The 26,249-nt window shown below is 36.8% G+C and overlaps 1 protein-coding gene across 5 annotated transcripts; it reads left to right on the top strand.

Moving 5' to 3' along the window:
- On the top strand, positions 4,396-25,896 carry LOC109848022. 5 transcript variants are annotated; one of them, XM_020417283.1, is made up of 8 exons: positions 15,024-15,511; positions 18,860-19,149; positions 19,237-19,333; positions 19,550-19,605; positions 19,915-19,990; positions 20,090-20,126; positions 23,338-23,452; positions 25,551-25,896. In XM_020417283.1, the coding sequence occupies exons 5-8, from the start codon at positions 19,928-19,930 to the stop codon at positions 25,762-25,764; spliced, it is 429 nt and encodes a 142-aa protein (XP_020272872.1). In that variant the 5' UTR covers positions 15,024-15,511; positions 18,860-19,149; positions 19,237-19,333; positions 19,550-19,605; positions 19,915-19,927; the 3' UTR covers positions 25,765-25,896. The 5 variants fall into 5 exon arrangements, with proteins under 5 accessions (XP_020272871.1, XP_020272872.1, XP_020272868.1 ...); XM_020417281.1 differs by lacking the exon at positions 15,024-15,511 and adding exons at positions 17,715-18,213; positions 18,328-18,501 and having other exon boundaries at positions 19,237-19,605; XM_020417282.1 differs by lacking the exon at positions 15,024-15,511 and adding an exon at positions 4,396-4,692 and having other exon boundaries at positions 19,237-19,605.

Here is a 26,249-nt window from a genome sequence, read left to right as displayed (position 1 = left end):
ACGTAACATATCCGCCCGTTATCTACGTCTATTCTTAAATTATGTGAGGGATTCTACTTCTTGGGAATATATTTTAACAGTTGATGGTGTTGCATATAAGTCCTATAAGGAACCTGCACAAAAACGAGGATTACTAGAATTTGATGATAGTATTTCTGATTGTTTAGTTGAGGTCATGGCTTTCCAAATACCTTATGCACTACGAAGATCATATGCCAAATGAGTATTCATTATGACCCTTTTTATAACACTATAACGTTTATTTATGTCATCAATTAACAAAAGTCATATATCTTTTCTGAGGACAAGCATAAATTGCTGATTAAAGGTTATTCAATCAAACCTAATATATATTATCTATAACATCGTTCAAATATACATCACATACAAAAAAAATTATCAATGCAATATAAACTCAAGGGCTACCTACAAAGGTCAAAGTGGTTACACGTGTATCGCACGTGCACCATACTAGTAACCTAAAAATTGGGTTACATAATAATAACTTCAATGATTTGATGGACTAATTTTTAAGGGACTAATACAAAAAATATTTTAATCAATCAATTATTTTTAATAAATTAATTAGTTTTATAATTTGGTATAAATCAATTGGTTAATATTTACGCGTGCAATGCATATTATATTTACAATGCTTATGCCATTTAAGCTTCTTTTTTACTCTTTACTAGTCAACTAATTCTAATTAGATCAATTTTATATTAACTAGCTCTGAATGGAGAGAGAATTAATTAGTAAGTTTAATTTTGACTTAATTGCTTTAGTTAGTATTTAATTATAATAACAATAAACGTGTTAATATTGAAAAGCATTTGAGGTCAAACTGACTAATAAAAGTTTTTCCAAACTTTCACTCTTAGGGCTGTTTAGTCGCTCCATTTTTTATGGAAAACGAAGGAAAACTAAAAAACCGATGTCCACATAATCTTTTCTCACATAAATTTCTTTTTCTTTATTTGATTCACTTATTGAAACCAAGAAGCACCAAGAAAAGAGATATGTGGCAATTTCTCATTGATGTGACCCCTAAGTAAGCATACCCATTTTGTGAGTTTTGGGGAGGAAATTGGAGGAAACCATACTTTGATGATTTCCACCCATATTTTTCTTTTCTTTTGTTTCCAAAAAAACAACCGAACATACCCTTAAAGGGAATATGATATAAATTATGGCTTATTTGGAAGCTCAAATTTCATTTCAAATTCCATAATTGGGCGAAATTCACTGTTTGGATAACAAAAAATTAAAATTTTGGAATTGGCCTAATTTCTCTCCCGAACAAAACTCTACGCTAGGCCTAGAATCTTAACACCTTATTTGAATGGAGGTTAATGGATAGAATTTAAAGTGAAATTTCAATTTCACCTTGTTTGATAGTTTTTTTTTGAGGGGTTAGAGGATGGAATGAAAGGTTAAATTTTCTTTCATTGTCCACCCCTCCAATTTGGGATAGAGGATGAAATAGAAACCAATATAAAATTTTACAATATGATAAGACAATTATATCCTTATGATATCAAAATCAATGGCTAAAATATGCTCTCATCCAATATATAAGGGCATTTATGTAATTTTATACATATTCACTCCACTATCTGAAAAATAAATTTATTTCCGTTTTCCTTGCTAAACTCTCAAATAAAATTTTATCCTTTTCACTTCTACTAGTATTTAGACCCGTGCAAAGCACGGTTCCTAAAAGATTTTTCTGCAAATATTGAACATGTTTTAAAAATAAAGTATTCTGCTTTAGATATGAAGTATAGTGGTGGAAGTGAACCAAATAATTAATAAACAGTTTGGTTAGTATTTGTCCAGATATTTGATCAAGTTCGATTCAATAACTACTTCATTAACCATATTTCTAAAAATCAAATAACTACTCAAAACTGAAATCGAAATAGCACATTAAAGGTCAATTTTTTTAGCGCATAAATGTGTGAAAATATTTATCTAAAATTTAAATATAAAAAGTAAAATAAAGTTACTGTTTCATAAATGTGATGAACCGAGTTGACACTCCGATTCGATCCATCCATCATCATCTCTGACATAACCAATCTCCAATCCCTAACCCACGAACAAACAAAACTCATTCAAACTTAGCAACCAAATCTTCATTAAAAAAAGCAAAAAAAAAAATTTAACTAAATCAAATTTAAACATAAGGGTTAGCATCTTTAGAATTATGCACTATTAAGATTAACTAAATCAAATTTAATCATTATAAATAGAAATTAGCATCTTCACCATCCTAAAAGATAAAGGAGACCTGAAATAAGGATTTAGAAAACATTAACCGGGGAGAATTACTAAGCAATATATTATTTGAACATCTATTCTAGAAAATATTAACCGAGGAGAATTACTAATTATTTGGCTTTCAAGGTGTTTTTGCTGTTGTGTTTTTCTAAAAAACACAATTGGTGTTTTGTTGAATGTAAAAACACCGTTGTGCAGGAACAACAACCAACTACTGAAAATTACTACCAAAACAATTCATAAATTCAGAAAAAAAGGAAAAATTAACCTGGAGGCGACGACGAAGGGATCTAGGCGACGGCGACGAGTTTTGGGGGAGAACTCAGCAGGGAAGGGCTTTGGAAGGCGGCGACGGTGACGGCGCTTGGGGGAACTGGAGGCGACGGCGACAGCGACAACGACGACGACGAGTTTTGGGGGAGAACTCAGCAGCGAAGGGCTTTGGAAGGCGGCGACGGTGACCGCGCTTGGGGGAACTGGAGGCGAGGCGTCGGTGTTAGGGTTGAGGGAGAGAAAAGGCGATCGGGTTTTGGGGGAAAAAATAAGACACGGGGAACTCAAAACACCTTTTTGGTGTTTTGAGAAAACCGTGGATGTTTTGGCTTTTGTAAAGGGACAGCTCAAAAAAACGCTACAGTTCCCAAACAAATTTAAATTGTTTTTTTAAAAAAAAAGCAATGGAAACGAAAAAAAATACTCTGATTCCCAAACGCTCTCGCTCAAGCAAGTGATTTCAATACCATACTGCTGAGAAAAAGCAAACTCTTCCTCATGCTCATTTTTCCAAGAGAATACATGTCCTCCATACAAATACACCTACAGACCACATGTGAATATATATTATTATTCTCAAGTGACAACCATCTATAATAGAAGTTAACTATGCAAAAATATATGTATACTACTTGAATAAGATTTTCCCCCCATGATTTTACACCATCTCCATGCCAAAAATATATAGATAATGGAGAAAAAAATTACTAAGCGAATAGGGAACTTCAAAATTGGTAGGCTACAATGAAAACTATGCATCTAATGAGTTCAAATGATAGTAAAAAACCATAACAGTAATAATGTATGCAACTAACAAAAGAGTGAATCGAGACGGAAAACAAAATACCGACCAATTAAAAGTCTAAAATTTTTTTGATGGCAAGGGAAACTTGGTCACCCCAGCTCAGTTTAACTCCTTCGGAGCCCCGCCAGCGGCCCTGGTTCGATTCCCCTTGTTCCCTTCACATCTACAAGGAGCTACCCTTAATACTAGGGGCTCATCCCCACGGGCAGAGCGCGGGCGAGCAGCGTGGGGACCACTGGGACGCGAACTGGTGAGCATACAACGGGCTGAGCTGGATTTGGTGACCAATAAAACCCCGGGTTTCCGTCCCCACCCTTAAACCAAGGGAAACTAGGTGAATGCGGCTACGAGGATTCGAACTCCTGACCAACAACGGGCAATAGCCTGGAGAGATACACTCCCCCATGGAGAGCTGCTGACCATGAGTCCCACCCGCGGATGGTATTAAAAGTCTAAAATTGACTGTGGTATATGGTGAATTTTTCAATATTCTTCCATACCTTATGTTCTCCATATGATTAATACAAAAACACCCCAAATCAATGACCTTTTTCTTTACTATCTTGGTGAATTGATATGTATAATATAAAATCATTCATTCCGTCGAGCCAATAATAGTGATGCACTCAAAAACGCTAAAACATCTAGAATCTCTCGATTCAAGTGTTTGGTAGCCAGGGTGTTTGTGATGTTTCTGCGTTTGGTAGCCAGGGTGTTTGTGATGTTTCTGTTGTGTTTTGTAAAAAAACAAAACAAAACAAAACGTGTTTGAGAACCGAGTTGTTTTTTGGTTCAAAACCACAACAATCCAGAATTTAAACAGCTTTCACAAAACAACAAAAGGCTGTTTTAAGTCCCGTGTTTTCATTTCCCCCAAATCATCGACCCAACTTACCCCAGCTTCGTCCTCACCTCAGATCGTTGGCCCGCCATCGCCCGTCATCGTGTCCCACTTAGCCGCCGCGCCCCGCCGATCGCCATTTTCGTGTCCCGCCTAGCGCGCCCGCCGTCGTCGTCGTCTTCTTCTCCTCCTTTAGATCCCGTCGCCGTCGCCGCCTTCAAATCGCGTCGTCGTCGCCACCTCAGATCTCGTCGCCGCCTTTAGATGGCGTCGCTGTCGCCGCCGCCGCCTTTGGATCCCGTCACCGTTGCCGCCTTCAGATCTCGTCGCTGCCTCCTCCAAATCCACTTCCTCAAAACCCGAACCCGTTATCTTCCATGCTCTGAAACCAGCGTCATCCGACGACAAAGATCCGAACTCTCTGCGAGCTCGTTTCGTGATTCTCTACACTTGATCAGGTCCAAAGTTGAGGCGAACTAGGAGAGCCGAGGTAGGGGAAATTTTAGGGTTTTGTGATTACCTCGTCTTCTTAGAATTATTTGTTGTTAATTGAGAGCGTTTCGAGTGAATTTTCATTTACATAAAATATTTGGTTACAATTTGGAGAATATGTGAATATAATGCAAGAAATCCTATATCATAATTTATTCATGTAGCTCATAATATCATCATGTAGCTGACATTATCACGGTAATTTGTATAAAAAAAACTTTTTGGAGTAAGAATCAGAAAATTCCTATTAACTGGTACATGGTGCCGGCATCGATCGTCGGCACCGGGTGGTTTTGCCAGTGGTGATGTTGATGATGGTGGTGGCGGGAATGACAGTGGATATGTTCATAAGGATTGCATCCAGTGGTTTGGGATAAAAACACTTTTAAAAAATCACAATGGTGTTTTCAAAACATTTAAGGAGAAAAAACAAAACACCAATGTGTTTTTCTAGAAAAACACAACAATAAAAACACCTTGGTAAAAAATTAACAACTGATGCAAAATCAACACTAAACCCCAATACGAAGATTTCATACCTCCACCTGGCATGAAAATTCATAGAAATATATAAAATCCCTAAATCAAGAAACTGAGAAATAGATCCAGGTCTATCACTGCACTAGCAAAGCATCCATACACCATTATAATCGATAAATTAATCATCATAGAAACTAATTATCCAAAATCTTATTGGATATTTTCTTCATGAAAAGGCAATTTTGTCTTTGTGAATAGTCCCACATTGGGAAATGGAAGGAACTCCAAGAGGTTTATATTGGTTCACATTTTATTGGGCCTTGAATAGTGTTATGGGCTTTGCATAACTCACACGCGCGCGCGCCCCTCGCCACGCCGCCGCCCGCACACGCCACGCCGCACACTTACACTTACATTTTTTTGGATCTCGGTATTTTCATTTTTTTCGTTTTCATTCTGCATGACTCGTTCGTAACGAATGCGGAATTGGCGTGGGGAGTTACGCGGATCCTGTGTAACGTATGCGGATTCGGAGCAACGGCTCTTTGGCCTCCAGCTCCTAGATATATCGGGGTTCTCCTCCTCGGAAGACATAGTGAAAAGCAACATCCTCTCTTCTTCTGCAAACGATTCTTTCTCTATTTCTTTCTCAAAGTTTTGTTATTGTGTTCATTATTTTTCTGGGTAACCATCTTCGTCTGAGTAGAAGCTCTGCTACTCTCGCCCGAGTACAGAGCCCGGTCGTTTTCTGGGAGCTTTTATCGCTAGGGAGAGAGGATCGACTGCGCCAGGGTGATAGACGGGTCATCTATCTTCTAGGGCAGTGAAATCACGACTGCACCCGTTTAGGCTTGGTGTTCTAACTTTTTAATTTCGGATTTATACTAATTATTTTCTTTTTGACAGCAATCTAGAAGATAGAGTTTTTTTTGCTGTTAATTTAGATCTGAAATTAATTGCTTTTAATTATTACATAATTTTTTGGTATTTCTGTATTAAATTCGATTTAAAAAAAAAAATTTACTGTTCATCGGGTTTACTGTTCACCCGAATTCATCTTGCTTCTGCTCATCGGTATTTTGTTTATAATTTTAAAAAAATTATTTTCTGTTACTGTTCATCAGAGAGTATTACTGTTTATATATATATAGATAGATTAATGAGTATCCTTGTCATAGGAGGGGATTTCCTCCTTGACGCCTCTAAAATCACATGATTGAGCGACATTGTGGATGATCCGCTCTGTTAAACTTGATCTACATATTCTAAAACCCCAACACACCAAGTTTGGGGTGAATCCGTCGTCGTTTGACCTTCCATCGAGCCATGTGAAAAGTTCTATTCATTCAAAACCGTTAAAATTGATACGAGTGGATGAAGGGTCAAACGACGACGGGTTCACCCCAAACTTGGTGTGTTGGGGTTTTAGATATATATATATAATTTTAAATTTCCTACTGATAAATTATTGTTAATTAATTACCTTTAATTGCTTTATTTGTTTATATATTAATTAATTGCTTTAATTAGTTTATGTGGGGAAAATGGTTACTGTTCAACCGATATTTTTTACTCTTCATGGGAAAAAATTTCTTTACTATTCATTAGATTAATTAGTTAATTAATTTGTTGTTGTTTAAACTCGGAAAACCAGTTTTATTAAATAAAAAAACGTTTTTGTTCCTTTTTATTGGAAAACATAACTGTTCTTTTTAAACAAGTTTTTTGTTACTGTTCCTTATTAAAAATAAATAAATTTTGCCATGCTGTATTAATTTTAAAAAATTATTTATTGCAATCATTATTTTATTGCTAGTTTACATATCTAGTTCATATCCTAAGTCATAATCCTCTAAGTTACTAGTTGAGTGGCATTGGCAAAATATTTATTCTATCAGATACCAAATGCCTAGACTAGTAAACTCAAAGTGGACTTATGGCTAATCCTGATCATTCCAAGAGTGTCAAACCTGAGAAGTTCACCAGTGTTAACTACAAACAGTGGGCTAATCAAATGAGATACTAGCTCACAACCCTAGGTCTCCTTTCAGCCATTGACACTCCTGATTCTTCATCCAGTGGATCTCAACCCACCAATTCTCCTGTATATGGTCCACAACCTGAACCATTTCCTTCCACTTCTGGTTCTGATGCTAGCTCCTTTTCTAGCTCTATAAAACCAGAAGAAATCAATTATCATTATTATCATAGGATTCTTAGTGCACTTGCGGACAACCTCTATGACATTTATTATGAGTTCAAAAGTGCTAATGACCTATGGAATGCTCTTGAAGCAGAATATGACTATGATGATGCCAGAATTCTGCGCTTCACTTCCTCTTCCTTCCATAAGTTCATGATGGTTGATGACAAGCCCATTAATAAACAAATTCATGAATTTCAAAATTTCCTCTGTCACCTCCAATCAAAAGGAAACACCTTTACTGATGACTATAAAGTTTCATGTCTGATTGATAAACTCCCTCCATCCTGGTCTAGATTTGCTAGAGATCTCCAGCACAAGCAAGGAGATCTAACCTTAACTGAAGTCCTCAAGGCTATTCGTATTGAAGAATAGCAAAAACAAAATTCCAAAACTAAGTCTGAATCAAAAGCTAAAGTGAACTTGGTAGAGGATAAGCCTAAATGTAGGAAATTTAAACTGAAAGGAAAGAAATTCAAGAAAAACCATCAATCCTTCAACAAATCATCTTCCAAATCCAATTACAACTCTTCCAGCCATAAGTCTGATGGAAAGCTCTGTTATGTCTGTGGTAGAACCAACCACCTGGCTCCCAACTGTTTCTTTCGGAAGAAGAAATCGGCTAAACCTACTCCTAAAGAAAATGGATCCAACAAAGTTAATATGATTAAAGAGAATCCAACTTCCTTCAGGTTAGCATTTTCATCCTATCTTGTGAATTTCCTTACTTCTTCCACTGACTAGTACTTAGATTCCGGAGCTAATATTCATGTTTGTAATGATCGCTCTTGGTTTTCAACTTATCTAGAATCATGTGGAGGAAGCATACGCTTAGCAGATGACTCTATCAAACAAATAATTAGAAGTGGATGTATAGAGCTCATCATGACCTCTGGGAAAGTTATAAATCTGCAAGGCGTCCATCATGTTCCTTCTCTCCGTCGCAATTTGATCAGTGAATCTCTTCTCCTTAGAGCTGGCTTTAGGATTGTAAATGAATCAAATAAATTTGTGATTACCAAAAATAATGTATTCATTGGAAAATGTTTTATCTGTAATGGAAAATAATGTATTCATTGGAAAAGGTTTTATCTGTAATGGTCTTTTCAAACTCAATGTAAACAATTCCAGTTCTAATAAAATTTCTGAGTCTTCTATTGCATAAATTGTTGAGTCTTGTGATGTCTGACATGGACAACTAGGACATGTCAATTTCCAAACCTTGCAAAGAATGATCAAATTAAATCTTATTCCTAAATCCTCTCATGATCTCTCATCTAAGTGTGAGATATGTGTTCAAGGGGAACACACTAAAAAAACCCTTCAAGTCTATAACTAGAAACTTCGAACCTCTCGAATTAATTCATAGTGACGTGTGTGACTCAAACCGAGTTCTCACTCGAGGGGGTAGGAGATATTTTGTGACATTTATAGACGATCACTCCAGATATTGTTACACCTATCTTCTCAGAAGTAAATATGAAGTCTTAGATATGTTTAATGTATATAAAGCTGAATCTGAGAACCAACTTGACAGAAAAATCAAGATTCTAAGATCTGATCGGGTAGGGAGGAGTATACCTCAAATGATATGACTGAATATTGCCAAGAACACTGTATTATTCATGAGGTTACTACTCCCTTTACACCACAGTCTAATGGGGTAGCTGAACGAAAGAACAGAACCCTAATATACATGGTAAACTGTATGTTACTCAGTTCAGGAATACCTGAAAATCTCTGGAGTGAAGCTCTTCTTTATGCTTGCTTCATTCTCAATAGGATTCCCCAGAAATATTCTGATATAACTTCTTATGAATATTGGAAGGGGAGATCTCCTAGGTTGAACTTCTTCCGGGTTTGGGGTTGCTTGGCTAAGGTAGCTATTCCCGAACTTAAGAAGAGAAAATTTGGTTCTAAGACTGTAGATATTGCTTTTATTGGATATGCACTAGATAACAATGTTAACAGATTTTTGGTCATTAACTCTAAAATCAGTGACATATCCAACAACATTATCATTGAAGCAAGAGATGCAGTCTTCTTTAAAAATATCTTTCCTTTCAAATCCAAAATCTCAAAAAATCCTAGAACATATATTCCTTCTGATCTACCATCATCTAGTTCTTCTCAGCCTTTTGACATTGAACCTCGAAGAAGTAAAAGAGGTAGAATTTAAAAGAATTTTGGAGAAGACTTCTTTACCTTTCTTGTTGAAGGTGATCCAAGCTCATTCCAAGAAGCAATGGATTCACCTGAATCTCCTTTCTGGAAAGAAGCCATTGATAATGAGATTAAATCTATCATGAAAAACCATACTTGGATATGTTAGACCCCAAGGTCGCTATGAAAGAACCCTAGAGAGGGGGGGGTGAATATGGTTTATGTTAATCTAATCTGATTTAAATGCCAATTAAAACTTACTAGCAAATATATTATAGTAAGTATGATATGCTACAAGATATGTGCAAGGATATACAATATAAACAAGAGTAAACAATATGATCATGCAACAATGACGATATAACAATATGCAAGAATAAATACACCAATGCCAAACCCAAATACAAGGAAATGATCACAGAGTTCGGACCTTCCATCCTAATTCTCCGCTCCCCACTCCCGGGGAGAATCCACTACACAACCCGGTTTGGAAGCCGGAACTTCTCTACCACTCGGTTTTCTAGCTAACCGAAAACTCTACACACTCGGTTATCAAGTCAACCGACAACTCTCACAAATCCTTACAAAGTACATACACAAGCTACAACCTCAAGTGTTGATCCTCACGTATCGACCCCCTCAAGTGCTCGGAATTATCATCTCTCACTAGGCCACCGACGCCACTCCTCTCGATATCGACTCCGTCCTCACCACACACTCCTCTCGGTGTATGAATGGCAGTTCCTCCAAGCCGCCAACGAGCGAATGGGTCCGGGTCAAACGGAATCGTTCGACGCTTAAGGAGCGCATTCGCAAGCGCCGCGCAATGTTAGTGCAGGCACGAGCTCAAGTCCAAGAGGTGGCCAAGAAGCCGCCATCAACCCGTAAAACTTGGAGACCGTCGATATCGACTCCGTCCTCACCACACACTCCTCTCGGTGTACAAGTGTATTACAAAGTGAACTTCACAGATTAAACACAACAAATGATTGTTCTCTAAACAATGTGAGAACTCAATTAGGCACAACTCTAAGTCACAAACCCCACAACCCAAAATATACTATGAATGTAAATACTATAAGCTCAATAGGTTATGTATGAACAAAGAGATTCAATAAAAACAATTTAACTAAACTCAATATAAATCTAGCTTATGGAAATTAGAAACAAAATAATAAATAACTAGAATGAGTTTGGGAAAACTTCTCTAGATGATAACAAGAGAGAGGGAGAAGAGTGACTGCTCAAACACCAAATGATGATCTCCACTTGCTCTTGTGAAATTCTCTTCACAAACTGAAACTAGAAAAATGCTTAAAAGCTTTTTAAACAAACTTAAACCAAACTTTAAACCCTTGTTAATCTTTCTTAAAACATTCTCTTGATTAACTGAAAAATGAGAGCAATGCGGTATTTATAGGAACCCAAAACTTCAGCAAAAACCCCCAAAAAAGACCAAAACCCCCCCCAGAAAACACTGCTAGAAACTAGCTGTTACTATACAATGGCTCTTTCATAAGTCGACTTATGAGTCGGCTTATATGAGTCGACTCAGCAGAAAAAAAATCACAACTCCGCTGCACTTCGTGAGTCGACTTATGAGTCGACTAATGAGTCGGGTTATATGAGTCGACTCAGCAAAAGAAAAATCACAACTGCGCTACACTTCGTGAGTTAACTCATGAGTCGACTAATGAGTCGACTAAACATGCACAGACTTGAAGTGCACAGAAAAACTCAACTTTAAACTGGGTTTAAAAATATCAAATAAATTCTAAAAAATATAAAACTTTGAGAAATGATTGTAAGCATGATAATAACCATGTTACAAAAACTGGTTTTCAAAAAAGACTTCCCAAATGAGAAATATCATTATTTTGCAAAATAGTCCAAAACATAAAAATGTGAACACATGAATTTTGACATTTTGGCTAAACCATATTTTGAAACTTTACAAAATGATTTTGTAGACTTAATAAGAGATGTATATGATTATTGTTAAGTCTATAAACCAAGAAAATAATATTTTCACAAAAATACTTGTTTTGCAAACTTTCAAAACAATAAACATGATTTCATTGAACTAAATAAAATTGATATTGATGAAATCATATGTAAGCATATAAACATGAAACAAAAATATATTTTCCAATTATATTCAATTGTTTCATATTTAAATAAACCTAAACTAATGTTACCCAAGCTATCTTGATCTTTAATAAGCTTGACTTGGTACACATTACGGATGAAGCTAGAACTTGGATCTTCAACTTGAATTGCATAGGCTTCACCCACTATTCCGCTAACCTCCATTGGATATGATCGTTGAAGTGCAATTTCATCCATCCTCTAATTTATTGTTTGTCTACAATAAATAACAAAACACAAACACTAGACAAACAATATTAGATGTAAATTGTTTGTTAAATCATTATCAAAACAAGAAGGCCAACAGGATACTCACCGACTTACCTCCAAACTCTAAACCTGTTGGTTGTAAATGGATATTCAAGAAGAAACTTAGAGCTGATGGTTCCATAGATAAATTTAAAGCTAGATTAGTAGCTAAATGCTATACTCAGCAAAAGTACATTGATTATTTTGATACCTATTCTCCTGTAGCCCAAATCTTTACTATCCGAGTATTACTAGCCTTTGCTGCTATCCATAAGCTGATCATACATCAGATGGATGTCAAGACTACTTTCCTAAATGGTGATTTAGATGAAGAGATCTATATGCACCAACATGAAGGATTTATTGCTAAGGGTCAGGAAAACAAAGTCTGTAAACTTGTTAAATCTTTGTATAATCTTAAACAAGCTCCTAAACAATGGCACAAAAAATTTGACAAAGTCATTACGCAATATGGTTTCACTGTGAATAAACACGACAAGTGTGTTTACACTAAAGTAATAAACAATAACTATGTCATCCTCTGTCTCTATGTTGATGATATCCTCATCTTTGGAACAACTCTTGAATTAATCTTAAAGGTTAAGAATTATCTATCCAAGAACTTTGATATGAAAGACTTAGGTCTTGCTGATATGATACTTGGAATGAAAATCACTAGAGACACTAGATGAATATCTTTGAGTCTTTCTCACAATATTAAGAAAATGCTGATTAAATTCAACTTTCATAACTCTAAACCTGTTTCCACATCTTATGGTTCTTCAATATCCTTGAAGAAGAATGAAGGTGAACCTGTCTCCCAGCTAAAGTATTCTCAGCTTATTGGATCTTTCCTATACATATCCAACTCGACCAGACCCGATATAGCTTATACTGTAGGGAGACTGAGCCGGTATACTAGCAACCCTAGCCAAGACCACTGGTCTGCCTTAGAAAGAGTATTCAAATACCTGAAAGGCACAGTTGACTATTACTTGACTTGCACTGATTACCCTGATGTTATAGAAGGGTACAATGACACCAATTGGGTCACAGATTCTAACAGTGTAAAGTCAACATCTGGATATGTATTTCTTTTTTGTGGTACAGCTGTATCCTGAAAATCCTGTAAGCAAACAGTGATTGCCAAGAGCACCATGGAGTCTGAATTGATTGCTCTTTATATCACTTGCACAGAAGCAGAATGGTTAAAAGATCTTCTCTCTGAACTTCCTTTGGTCCCTAAACCCTCTCCTCCTATTTCCATTCACTATGATTCTAGATCCACCATAGAGCTTCTAAAGCAAGTGCATGTAAATAAAAAACTTAACAGACATATTCAAATAAAGATATAAATCTGTACAACGCCTATTAGGCAAAGTTATGATCTTGGACTTTGTAAAGTTTGAGAAGAATCTTGCTGACCCTTTGACTAAGGAATTATCCAGGAGTGTGGTTCTGGATTCATCGAGGGAGATGAGGTTAAGCCCATAGATGAGGTCACTGACAGCAGTAACCCAACCTTTATTTGGAAACATAGTCCCAATTGGTTCAATGTGGTAGAAACAAGCTGGACAAGTGACACTCGTGTGGAGCATCAACCTAGATATATTTATATATCATTATGTAGCATTTACTCCTATCCTTCTCTATGATGACGATGCTCTTATGATACAGTTGGTTAAGCTGAGTTTTACTCTTAATAAGTCCAACGCGTGTATTACGGAGGGTATTATATCCAGCTGTAGTACCCTTGGAGGACTTACCTACGTGAGAGGAACCGTGATGGCCGCGGTTGGGGGGCCTGGGCTAACCCCTAAAAACTCTCATGAGTCGGTTATTGTTAGCATGACCTTTAACGCTCAACCAGCTTTGCTCAATAGATGAAGATGTATTGTATGTATTTTCGTCAATACTTGGTTCAAGTGGCCTAATTCAAGGCCTAGTCCATTATGTCCCTCAGGTGGCGATGAACTCATAAGGAAAAGTTCAAAGCCAAAAGCTACATCTCCCGAATTTACGATATGAAAGGTTGCCCAACCTATATCCTTTTTATAATTTATTGATATATTTATTGATTTTGAGTTTTCAGTCAATATTGCCTTTTGGGGGGGGGACTGTTGGATATTTTGTTCATGAAAAGGCAAATTTGCGTTTGTGAATAGTCCAACATTGGAAAATGGAAGGAACTTCAAGAGGTTTATATTGGTTCACATTTTATTGAGCATTGAATAGTGTTTTGGGCTTTGTGGGCTTTGCATAACTCACACGCGCGCGCACGCGCGCCCCTCGCCACGCCGTCGCCGCCGCTCGCACGCGCCACGCCACACACTTACACTTACACTTTTTTGGATCTCAGTATTTTCATTTTTCCATTTTCATTCTGCGTGACTTGTTCGTAACGAATGCGGAATTGGCGTGAGGAGTTACGCGGATCCTGCGTAATGTATGTGGATTCGGAACAACGGCTCTTTGGCCTCCAGCTCCTATATATATCGGGGTTCTCCTCCTCGGAAGACATAGTGAAAAGCAACATCCTCTCTTCTTCTACAAACGATTCTTTCTCCATTTCTTTCTCAAAGTTTTGTTACCGTGCTCATTATTTTTCCGGGCAACCATTTTCGTCTGAGCAGAAGCTCTGCTACTCTCGCCCGAGTACAGAGCCCGGTCGTTTTCCAGGGGTTTTTACCGCTAGGGGGAGAGGATCGATTACGTCAGGGCGATAGGCGGGTCCTCTATCTTCTAGGATAGTGAAATCACGACTGCACCTGTTCAGACATGATGTTCTAACTTTTTAATTTCGGATTTATACTAATTATTTTCTTTTTTGACAGCAAATCCTACAAAAAAAATTCCCAACATTGAGGGCTTGTTTGGGTTGAGGGGAATAAGGGTGAAGGGAAGTTAGGGGAACCATTTACCTCCATTTACCTTGTTGGGAACATTTAGAAAATGAAGTTATTCACCCTAGTTCCCCTTGATTCACCCCCTAATAGTATAAAATTTATTACCCCAAATTGGGTGTAACCAAAGAGAAGGGAACTTGTTCCCTTCCATTCTCTCACCTACTTTCCCTTTTAACTTCCCTTCACCCCTACAAATCCAAACAGGCTCTGAGGTGATTTAAGAGACTGTCACCGACCTCAACAGAGCTCCCCCTCACTTCTCGAAGCACAACCTTGTCGAGGCCATTGACGCCCTTCACAATCTCAACTTGAGGCTTCTCACCCGCCATCGCTCAATTCCCATAACCATTTACTTTCCGTTTTCCTTTCCTTTATTTAACTTTCCATAAATGACAGCTACCTGCGTCATTTCGAAATCCTGTTCTTAGATCGTGATCCGCTCCCAATCCTTCTCTCGATCGCGATTGCTCCCGATCAGCCCCGCTCTCTCGCCCCCGGTCTCTAGAAACCCTAACCCTAGATCGATTGCGGGATTTCTATCTTTTGCCCCCCGATCTCTCTCTCCCCTCTCTCCACTTTCGTAGAAATCCTAACCCTAGATCAATTGCGGATTTATTTAGCAAGCCCTATCATCCTTCTGGTAGTGGCAATGGCGATCCAAGGCCAAAGTGAGTCCTTTACTACTCACTTTCTCGTTGTAGTTTCATTGCATTTTCTTATTCACTTATTTCGTTTTTCTCAACTCACGATCACTGAACTGGGTCAAAAAGTACAGCAAGCAAGGATCTTTGTTGTTAATTTCTTGTTTTTACTCTTAATTACCGTCCAGGCGTAACATAGAGAGACTAATGAATTTGATTATTTCAGAGAGAAATAAGTAACAAACCATGTCAAATTATGATTAAAAAATAGCCTGACTGGTGATGTAGCTGATTTTTTATGTAATTAAGGTAGAAACCAGTTGAATCATTGGGTTAAAATTTTGTTAGCTCTTGCACTTTCATATTTTACTAGAAGCATCTATATAATTAATGAGTGATTGCTGTGTTATGTCTGCAATTACTTGAATTCATTTGCAAGAAAGGATATTTTTTTTAGTATATATTGCATTCTGTAATTTGGAAATCATCACATACTGATGGAGTGATCACAATTACGCTCCATTATTGTCATTTTCATCGGAGCTCATGGTGGTCATGTAAAAACAAAAAGATAGCTTTGTATTTACCAAATAAACGTATGGTGTTCGTTGCAAAAAAGCTGCTAGAGATTTTGTAACTTCAGATATGTCTTTGGCATAGATACACCAAGAAATTATGTGTCTTAGGTTATTTTTATAAAGTCACAGCTGCTACAAATAGTCATCCTGTATTGTATGTTGAATTTTGCACTAACTGGTACATGGGTAATGCACATGAGCTCTCATTGTAAATACTACATTTTTGAAGTTTATGTATGTGCATTTGTAGTAAATACTTTCTCCTGAAAATCATATGACTAATGGGACTGCACACACATGCAAATTTCATGATCATTCGCGTGAAAGTTTCTTATAATTGCAGCAAAAATGTGATTATATATTGGAAGCACGTTGAGTAGGGTTGCACACTTCAGAAAGATTTTTGCCTTTTTATTCTTTCATATATTTGGCCCCTAGATTAGTGGATCTGTGCAAAAGAGTAAGGTAGCTTCTCATTTGAATTTTCTTTGATGACTTTTGTCTCATTCTTTCTCCCAGTACATGTTTAGGCTTCTCTTAAAAAACTCCGAAGCCAAAAATAGTCTCCTTCATTGCCACTCTTGGAACTGACACCACTTCATATGCTAGTTTTAAACATTGAAAATGTCATTTGATATGTCTGTTATAATGCATACTTTTTCAAGTTACGTTTATTCACCTACATGATAGTTTTAAATGTATATATTGGCTCCTAATTCAACCTCCATACTGCAATCTTAGCCCAATCTTAAGGTACATTAACTTTTTAGTGATGTTAATTCCAACAATGGAGCATATGTAGGGGTGGGTGTGGGCTGGGTTGGGTCTTGATCCAAGGTGAGCTGGCCCAGTTTGACTAGCAGTTCGGGCTGGCCCACGCCTACCCCTAAGCATATGCTGATGGTTATTAGGTTGTTCCTTGTAATTAGGTTCCTCTATCATGTAATTCCATTTTTATTAATATTTTTTTGACTTTTCTGTTCTCTTTTTGTTGTTTCTATTTTAGACCAACTGGAGTCTCAATATCATTTGCCTACTCACTTATTTTTGAGAATTACATATTTTGCCGGTCTTAACTTTTGAGTGGCAAATTGCTTTGGTATTGCTTTATATGCATGCATAAGGAGTCATAGCCATAGGTCATCAATCGTTAGAAACACTCTGGTCATGTAAGTGTTAATAGATTTCCTATTGACCTTGTTTAAATGCCCCTTCATTTAGTTTTGCACGATTAAAAATATTTAACAATCTTATGTCAAACCTACCCAACATGAGCTTGCATAATAACTTATAGCTAGCAGGAGAAATAGCACAATTCCCCTTTTTTTGTTGACTCACTTATGCTAAAGACTTTTTTGCAAGAATAGCTTGATTTGTGCATATATTTATATTTAAGTAGATGTCGAGATTACTTAAGAATGTGTTTGTATTGGAAGAAATGTAAGTGCGATCTACCTTTAATCTCCAGTAAGGATTACATAGTGGAAGTATATATATGGACAAGTTTTTATGGACTGAAGATAAAAAAACTCTGTGAAGCATTTATCATGATAAGCCATATGGCTTTTCTTTAATTTATGACATCTAGCAATGCTCTTTTTTCCCCTTTTGCCTACATATTATGATCAAGTTATAATCTTTATTACTACTTTAGAGTAAGAGAATTTATTTTGAATTAAATGTGGGTTTTTACATATTTTTTTAGGTTTGTCTTGTCCACTAGTTTAGTGAATTGAAATTCTAAAAGTTCTCAAAAAGTTAATCGAGAATTCTAGAACTGAATTGCTTCCCAAACACTGAATTTAGAATTGATAATTCCAGATTTGAAATTACAGTAATTACCAAACAACGAAATAAGAATTGAAATTATAAAATTTAAATTCTAGAATTTGAAATCAAATCCTCGAATCCAAAGGCAACCTAACTACTTAATAAATGTAATACCATTTGAAGCACAACCCAACTACGGCCCAGCGCCAATGCTAGTGAAAATGACAGTCCAACCCAAAGCCCAGCATCACTCTGCTCTCTCTCTCTCTCCCTCTCTCTCTCTCTCTCTCTCTCTCTCTCTCTCTCTCTCTCTCGCGCGTCGATTCCCTCTTTCATCCTAGAGTCTCGTCGGCATGGGGAATTTGCAGATCTGAGATCTCTGTAAGTTTTTCTTTCTCTTTCTCTATTTCTTATTTCCCAAGCCATTTGCTGATTGTTTTTTTCTTGTTTGTTTCACCCAAAAGTGTCGAATTCTTTACAAATTCTTATTTGCAGAAATTATCATCAATACTTCAATTTTAGCACGTGTTCATGCAATTTAGACTTCCATTTTTGCTGGAGAGAAGGGGAGCTTGGCTGATATCTTTTTGATTTTCCCCTTCATGATGAAATACATGACGTTTTGTTGATTTTGAGGGAGATCTGTCGGGTTTGGATGAAATCCTTAAAGTAAGGGAAAAAAATACATGACCTCGTTACTATTCATCAAGTGAATTATGCAGTTATTTTGATGTATAGGTTTGGAAATGAATTCTGCAACCATTTTGATGTTTGATAAATTAGCAGTCTGTATAGATTTGGTATCAAGCATTTATGCCAAGTCACAATGAAAAGTTCGTTCATTTTCATTAGTTGGTGTTGTTTCCTTGTTTAATTCTCTCCTCACTAGCAAAAGTTACTTCATTCCGTTGATTTTGTATGGGATACTGATAAACCCACACAATGAAGAAACCGATAAATCATTCATTTCTTCATGTCAAGTGAATTTTTTTTGTATTGTGACATTTGACAGTCATTAATTTTATAGGTTATAATGGATGAAGTTGTAGTGGCAGTCGAGAGTGTGAGAAAGGAGTGGGATCAAACATTTGTTCAGACTCAAGAACATGTGAGAGCAATTGAGAGTTGCGGGAAATCCGGAAGAGGGACAGAGGAAGCGAATTCGCTTCCTAGATTGAATGGTGCTGCACAAGACGGAATGGCGGTGCTCAGGTCATTGCAGGTTAAGCTCGACCTTCTAGCCCATCAACTTCCCACAGAAGAGGAGGTGCAGTCTGCGAATGCAATGTGGAAGTCTTGGAAGGAGCAGTATCAGAGGTATAATACTATTTTTTAGTTGAACATGTATTTTGTTATGTGTTGATTTTTTAATGTTGTCTTTAACTTTTTTTTCCTCCTTCCCAGTTTTTGCATATGAGCTTGAGGGATGCTAATTTGCAAGTAAAATCCAATATCCAAAAGGCGGCACAGGAAGAAGCCAGTTGCCTCTTATGCTTCATTAGTTTTTTTCTCTATCCTTACTTTGCACTTTGTTTTTTGTACTAATAGCCCCAATTAATGCACGATAACTTTGCTTCATCTGACTTTTAGGTGTTCTTGTCCAATTAATCAATCTAGTTGACCACTCTTAATTGTTCCTAATGGAAACTTTGTGCAACTGTCTTGTCTCTTTTATTTTCGGTATAATAGAACTGATGTTGGATGCTTTTGTTTGCAGAGAGAGCTGCTTTTAGGAGGTGGAGAAGAGTCTACAATTCGTAGACGTAATCTACAGTGAGCACTATTCTTTTAGCGAAACATTTGTTTATCACCGAGATAGAATGAATGTTGTAACGACTATTTGTTGCGTATTGAATGCTTTTCTAATAACTAGCTTTAACGCATGTGTGCACTTGGGTAGTGTAAATCTCATATTAATAATAAACATTACCTACCCTGAAATATGCCAGAAAGTTCATATGAAGGTTTTACACATACTGAAATTTTACTTAACTTTGCTATTACCATAGCATGGCTATCTTTCTTTCAATTTTTGGTAGCAAAGTTAGTTTAAAGAGCTTAATCATTATTCATAATTTCTAGGACAAAGGCTGGAATGACATCTGCTGCAGAAAGCATTACTGAAAGCCTTCGACGTACTTGTCAATTGATGGTTCAGGTGGGTCTAGAAGGTTTTTAGTCTTGCTAAATTTTCTCTATGTTTAGCTTATTGATGGGTTAATGTAACTGATTGTTTGATCATTGATGATTTTTACAGGAGGTTGAAAGAAGCACAAGTACATTGGGAACTTTTGGTATGTTATTTGAAGTCTTGTTGTGGAAGTGATAGCAAGTGGTATTCTTTTACATATTTGCTGTATCTTGCTAATGGCCTTTCAGTCTTTAAGTTATCTCTTTATTTGTTAAATTATTTGTTGTACTCATCCAATTATGGTTTTACCCCATAGAACACCCTTCTTTTCTGATGTTTCTTTTGTAATGTTAAATCCTATTGGAGCATCTGCGGTTTTACTCTAATTATATGTCTTAAATTTCTGAAGAACCAAGCTGGAAGTGCTTTAATCTTCTTGATAAAGTTATCTGATTTGGACTCCATAGTTGCAGTCTCAACATTTGTGATCAAGGTTTTAAACGTCGGATGTCGGGTTCATATCGGACGGTTAAGATTCATGCAGGATAGCGGAAATCGGGGATATATTGGGGGACATGAAAAAAATATCGGATTGCCATATCAGATGGTGTGTATATATGTAATATAAATATCATAAATGAAATCTTAACATACTTAATAAATTTTATTGTCTAACCATATAAAAAAAATAACTTATGATGCTTAGGGTTAGACTTTGAAGGAAAGAGACGAGAAAAGAGGAGTCCGATGTTGGTAGTTAAGGAGAGAAGATCACCCAATATTGATGTGGAAGGAACAGCTCGGAGAAGAGACCAATGAGATGTCAAAGGAGAGAGAAGAGAAGCGACGGAAATGACTTCGGATTGTTTTTTTATTTCCCCTAACTGATCTAGTTTTATCTTTGGAAGCAACATTAAGACAAACAAGAATGTAAATACAAACCTGATTAGACAAACATAACCAAAAAATCAACCAATTTTTCAAACTAAAAAATCTGCCGACATACCTGACATATCCCCCAATATATCTGCCCGACATATCCAACATGTCTCTCGATATATCTGGCATGAACTTTGAAAACGCAATACGTAGGCCGACATGTCCGACATGGCGGCCAACATTTAAAACACTGTTTGTGATTGCATAAATATAGTTCTTTTATGTCAAGAAGTAATATCTGTGAGTCACGTCAGGATAATAACAACTTCTCACTGGTTTTTACACAGATATGGAGTACATAGCAAACAGAGATGATCATTGCTATCACTGACAGGGGCACATAATGGATAATCTACAAACACTCTAATATGTTAGGCTTCCCTAGTCAATGGTTGATTTCTTTACTCTCTTAAGTGTCTGACTTCCCCTAATCAACGGTTAATTTCTTTACTCTCATAATTGTTTGCACACACTAGATTGACAGGAAAAGCATGATGTGCTCTAATATTCTCTTGTTTGAGGATACATATGTGTTGCCATTTACCATCATCCGTCATCCCTGAATGATTTTCTCAGGCAGGACCTTGATTTTAGGAGTTAGCTAAAAAAACAAATACAACAAACCTTTTAATTGTCAACTGTGTTATTAGGGCCTATTTCTGCTCCTCATTACTCCATTCACTAAACCTAAGCTAGCTGATGCAATTATTGACCTCCATTGCACATGCCCAAACTATCTTGATTAATTTTCTCTCATTCAACTCATTTCTATTCCTGGTAGGAATTACCTCTAACCTCTCAGCCTTTTTTTTCTTTTTCTATCTCAGTGTTGTTATATGTCAATATCAGCATTCTCAATACTTCTGTACTCATTTTTGGAGAATTTGTACTCTTTGGTTTTGGCTAGCCTGTTACGGCTTTAAGCTTTTCAGGATGGGGTTATGAAATGTGTTTAGTTTCCAGAAATATATAACTTATTACATAAATAGTGTATGGCTGATCAATCAGGTACAATAAAAACGCTTCATGGATAAATGGGTGTACTGTCAAAGAAATTCTCTGACTTCTTTCATTAAATTTCGGTTCGTGGATTTTTGGTCTTTACAATATCCTGCACATGAGATAGTTTTACATTCAACCGCCTGTTCCACTGTTATCTATTTCACTATTTAGATATCAACTATATTGAGAAAGAAAACTAAATAAAAGAGAACTTTGGTTGTGGCTGCTATAGAGAAACTTAAAGTATGGCTGGTTACATTCTGCCAGACTTCATGGAAGACGCTTAGGCCACGCGAGCTTTGTGGTAATTTGAATACATCTAGAAATTAGAAAATTCAAGCATCGCATGTTTGTCATAGTTTTCGGTGGTGGTGGTTGGTGATGATGGTGGTAGTGGTTTTGAGGGTCTTAAGAACTCTAAACTAGTACAAATGTAGATAGCAAGGGAAGTTTGGGTTTTTGTTACTGTCTTAAGAATTTTAAACTAGTACCAATATTGATTTGGTGCTGAGAAATTATTAGTTAACTTCCTTAAACGAGGACATGTATGAAACATATTAATACACTAATCAATGTGCAGCCGCTGGTTATGAAATTGGTTTCAAGTTAAAGGACAAATATGATGCACAGTTTCTACTTGGGTTCCTTGGAACATAGAGAACGCGACTAGGGATCAGCTTGTGCCTCCTGGATGACTATTTATGATCTCAAGGATAGGGGATTGGTTTAATCGCTTGAGAGCTTCTATACATGGTGCTGAGATATTATTACCTTCTCTAAATTTGGGACATGTATCAAGAGAGCGATCAACTTATAAATGCAGTTTTGAAATTGGTTTGAAGCGGATAGGCTACTACATATTCTATCAAGATTACTTGGAATATAGAGGAGTTGATTAGAGATTAGCTTAAGGCAATATATTTGCAAAGAATGTAGCATCATATCTGAATAGAGCCACAATATCGATGTTGGGACATCTGTATATTTGGTATTGGGTGACTGGAAACTGCATGTGTGACATTAGAGGATCTCTTGCTGATTGGCTCATCATTTCAAAGATAAAAGAGATGTCGCAGTTGATTTTTCCGCAACTTTCAATACTGGAGCAATTATCATCAACAAACTTGAAAACTAAAAACGTCATTGACAAATATTTCTGAGCTCCATTTAAAGCATCACAACATGCCCTAAATGACCAGTGTGGCATGATTTTCTTTCAAAATAATCGTAGCAAATAATACTTATTATAAAGGTCCAAGTAGCTCATGGATTAGTTCCATTTTCCAGATCAGAGAATGTATGAAACTCATTATCTTCTGGACCATAGAATCTTTTGAGATGCATAAGTTGCCACAGAATTCTTCTTATATATTAGTTGTTTATACCTCGGCTTGTTTTCCTTCTAACTTATGGATATATTATTTGTCAAACAGAGGGATCAACTAGTTTCTTAAAAAAGGCTGAGAGTGAGTACAAAGGCCATCGCTCTTTACTGATGCGTACTAGGAGATTGCTATCCACAATGCGTCATCAGGATGTCTTGGACAGGTAAAACATCTCTACTTTGTTAGTGACAAGTAAAGCAATTTATTTTAACTGAATATTGTATAGTTTTGAACTAAAGTTGTTAACTTTGAGTTGGACCGTATTATCACACAGACACACACACACACACATAAAAAGTTTGAGTTGGACTGTATCAATAACAAAATGAGTGTAACTCTCTTTATATACCATTGTTGTTAATGCTTCTTCTAGTTGATCCTCTTAAATTAACTCCCTCTAACCATGACACCAAAACTTCGAAGTTGTGATAGAGGGTTGAGGATTATATTCTCATATTCTAACATGCTGCTGCAGGTTGAGTTCCCCTTTTTTATGGTCTGATACCTTGAATTACGCAGCGGTGTCAATTTTTTAGAAAATACACTTTAAATTCATGGTCGGTGAGATTTGAACTTGGGTTGCCCTGATATCACCTTAAATTAACTCCCTTTAATCATTACACCAAAACTGCGAAGTTGTGGTGAGGGTTTAGGATTATATTTTTATATTGTAACAGATCCCTTGTTCCTTGCCATAAAAATTTAACTAGAAAGCTCTGGCTGTCCATAATCGAAGTTTCTTTCTATGCCTTTTGCTTTTCCCTGTTAGTGCCAACTTCATTGCCATCAAACTTTAACTTAATTTGTTATAGGAATGAATTTTGTGCAGCTTGTGCTATGCCGTAGCAAGGTGTATGATATAATATACTTGTAAGTTTTTGAGACGAGGTGATCCAGGTGTGTGAATTGGGCACGCTGTTTAAGCTCATGGATAATCCCACAAAGTTCATTTTCCCTAACGAAAAGTTTCCGGATGAACGAGAGGATATGACAGAAAGATTGTATTCATCTATATGACACTATATAAGGAAACAACTGGATCTTGTTCATATTGTTTTTTTCTTTAAAAGACGGGTCATATTCTGGGTTTGAACCTGAGAATTTTTTATAATTCAATATACCTGAGAACTTTTCTGTTAGCACTGGACCCTCTGATGGTCAACCAAAGTTATTATACGGGGTGCATGTTCAACACCTATAAGAGAATCACAACACATTGACGTCACGTGATACCCACGCGACAGGTGTAGATAAATAGAGATAACTCTGCTTGTACACAAGGGGATCTAAGTGATAGTTAGAAAGTTTACTTTTTTTCAAAGATACACCCAAGTCAAGGAAAAATTCTTGCCTACTCAATGAATACCAACTTGGCCTACTCTAGCTCAATTAAAACGTGAGACGTGTCACTCACTCACTTTAATTATTCAATTCCATTTTAATCCCTTTAACCGACGCCAAAACAACCCTAATTGAAAACAACCATCTTTTATCCACTGGCACCTTTAGACCCTCGAATCATCCAAAGTCACCAAGCCCATCTCATCCTCATCTCATAAAGTCACAGTTGAATTGCCGCCTGAAGGGAGATGGAGCTCATTTTATGAAATTTACCCCAAAAAGAGGGAAATTTGGGCTGTTTATTTGGACTACAATATGTCTATGAACGGTTTTGAGTTCAAATTAGGGAGATTTTGTGTGATTTTGGGGAGGAAGGTAGGGTGGTTGTGTTTGCAAGGGAGAAAGTTGAGGATGGGATAAAGGGCAGGTTTTTGAAGGGTTTTATATGATAAGGAGGTTTATAGAGACGGATTCGTCAGTGTTTTCACGTAGGGTTCCAGCCACTAGGTTTGTTGATGGTGAGAAAATGTGGAAGGTGATGTTTCGTTGATTCGAGGTTTGAAGGGTTGGGTTCTCAATTGATTCGAAGAGGAGAAACAAAAACAATGATAAAGAGAAGAGAAAAGTACAATGGAGGGGGTGAGAGAGATGGAATGAATAATTAAAATTAGTGACTGACGTGTCAGTTTCTGATTGAGCTCAATTATACAAGCTGGTTCTCATTGAGCAGGTAAGAATTTTTCCAGAGTCGAATATATGGGGCAGAACAAAAGTTAACTTTCATATATCTGTAACTACTTGTGGTTGCTCATATTAAGCATGCGATCGTAACAGGCAACTAGAAATTAAGTGTGTCCTTCAGTATATTTCTGTGGTATGTTTCTTGATTAGCTGCACTCTTTATTGACTCTTTACAACAGGGTGATTATTGTGATTGGGTTTCTCGTATTCATGTCCGCGGTGCTTTATGTTGTGTCGAAACAGGTTGGCTTACTGAGATTGCGGAGGACGATTACTGCTGCCATTAAGTCGGGATCAATAGGCCGTGAGGGTTTGGATGGCCTAAATAGTATACAAGCTAGTAATGCCGAGGTTGTTCATCATCTAAATGATGAGATCTCTGAATCATTTTAATTGCTGCAGTCTCAACTTGTATTGTTGTATAGCCTCGTTTATGTTTGGTTGGTTCTTTCGCTGAGAATGAAGAGTTTATGCTGGTTTTACTGGAAGAGTGCTCAATTTGCATGAACTTACTTTCTTTTTCACCCCTTTATTTTTTATATCTGTTTTTGCTTATGTATCAAATTAGCAGTCTCTACTTTCCATCTTCTCCAAAGTGTAGCTGTCTCATATTCAAGCAAACAGATCAGTTGACACAATGTCAGCCTGAGGATCTATATCTAAGACTTGGTGGCTTAGAGCAAGTGCATCAAGCTCCCAGTTGGGAGTCTTAGTCAGCAAGCTCTCAAGAGCTCTCAAGCATTTTAGAATAAAAAAATTAAAAAATTAAGCCTTGGGAGGCACTCCTTTTATGGAGCTCCAACAAGTTCCTAGCTAGGAGCTCTAACAATATAAAAAAAACCCCTCTTCTATTTTAATATTTTACCCATTACTTTTAA

Source organism: Asparagus officinalis, chromosome 7 (assembly GCF_001876935.1).
Source record: "Asparagus officinalis chromosome 7, Aspof.V1, whole genome shotgun sequence".
Classification (NCBI taxonomy): domain Eukaryota; kingdom Viridiplantae; phylum Streptophyta; class Magnoliopsida; order Asparagales; family Asparagaceae; genus Asparagus; species Asparagus officinalis.
The sequence above is the reverse complement of the archived record's forward strand: the minus strand, read 5'-3'. Positions and strand labels throughout refer to the sequence as shown.

Excerpts from the sequence above, each read along its gene's own strand:
- LOC109848022 (XM_020417282.1), top strand. The coding sequence starts at position 19,928 with ATGACATCTGCTGCAGAAAGCATTACTGAAAGCCTTCGACGTACTTGT. Across the intron at positions 19,991-20,089 it reads CTTGTCAATTGATGGTTCAG|GAGGTTGAAAGAAGCACAAG; the intron begins GTGGGTCTAGAA and ends TGATTTTTACAG. Across the intron at positions 23,453-25,550 it reads CATCAGGATGTCTTGGACAG|GGTGATTATTGTGATTGGGT; the intron begins GTAAAACATCTC and ends TCTTTACAACAG.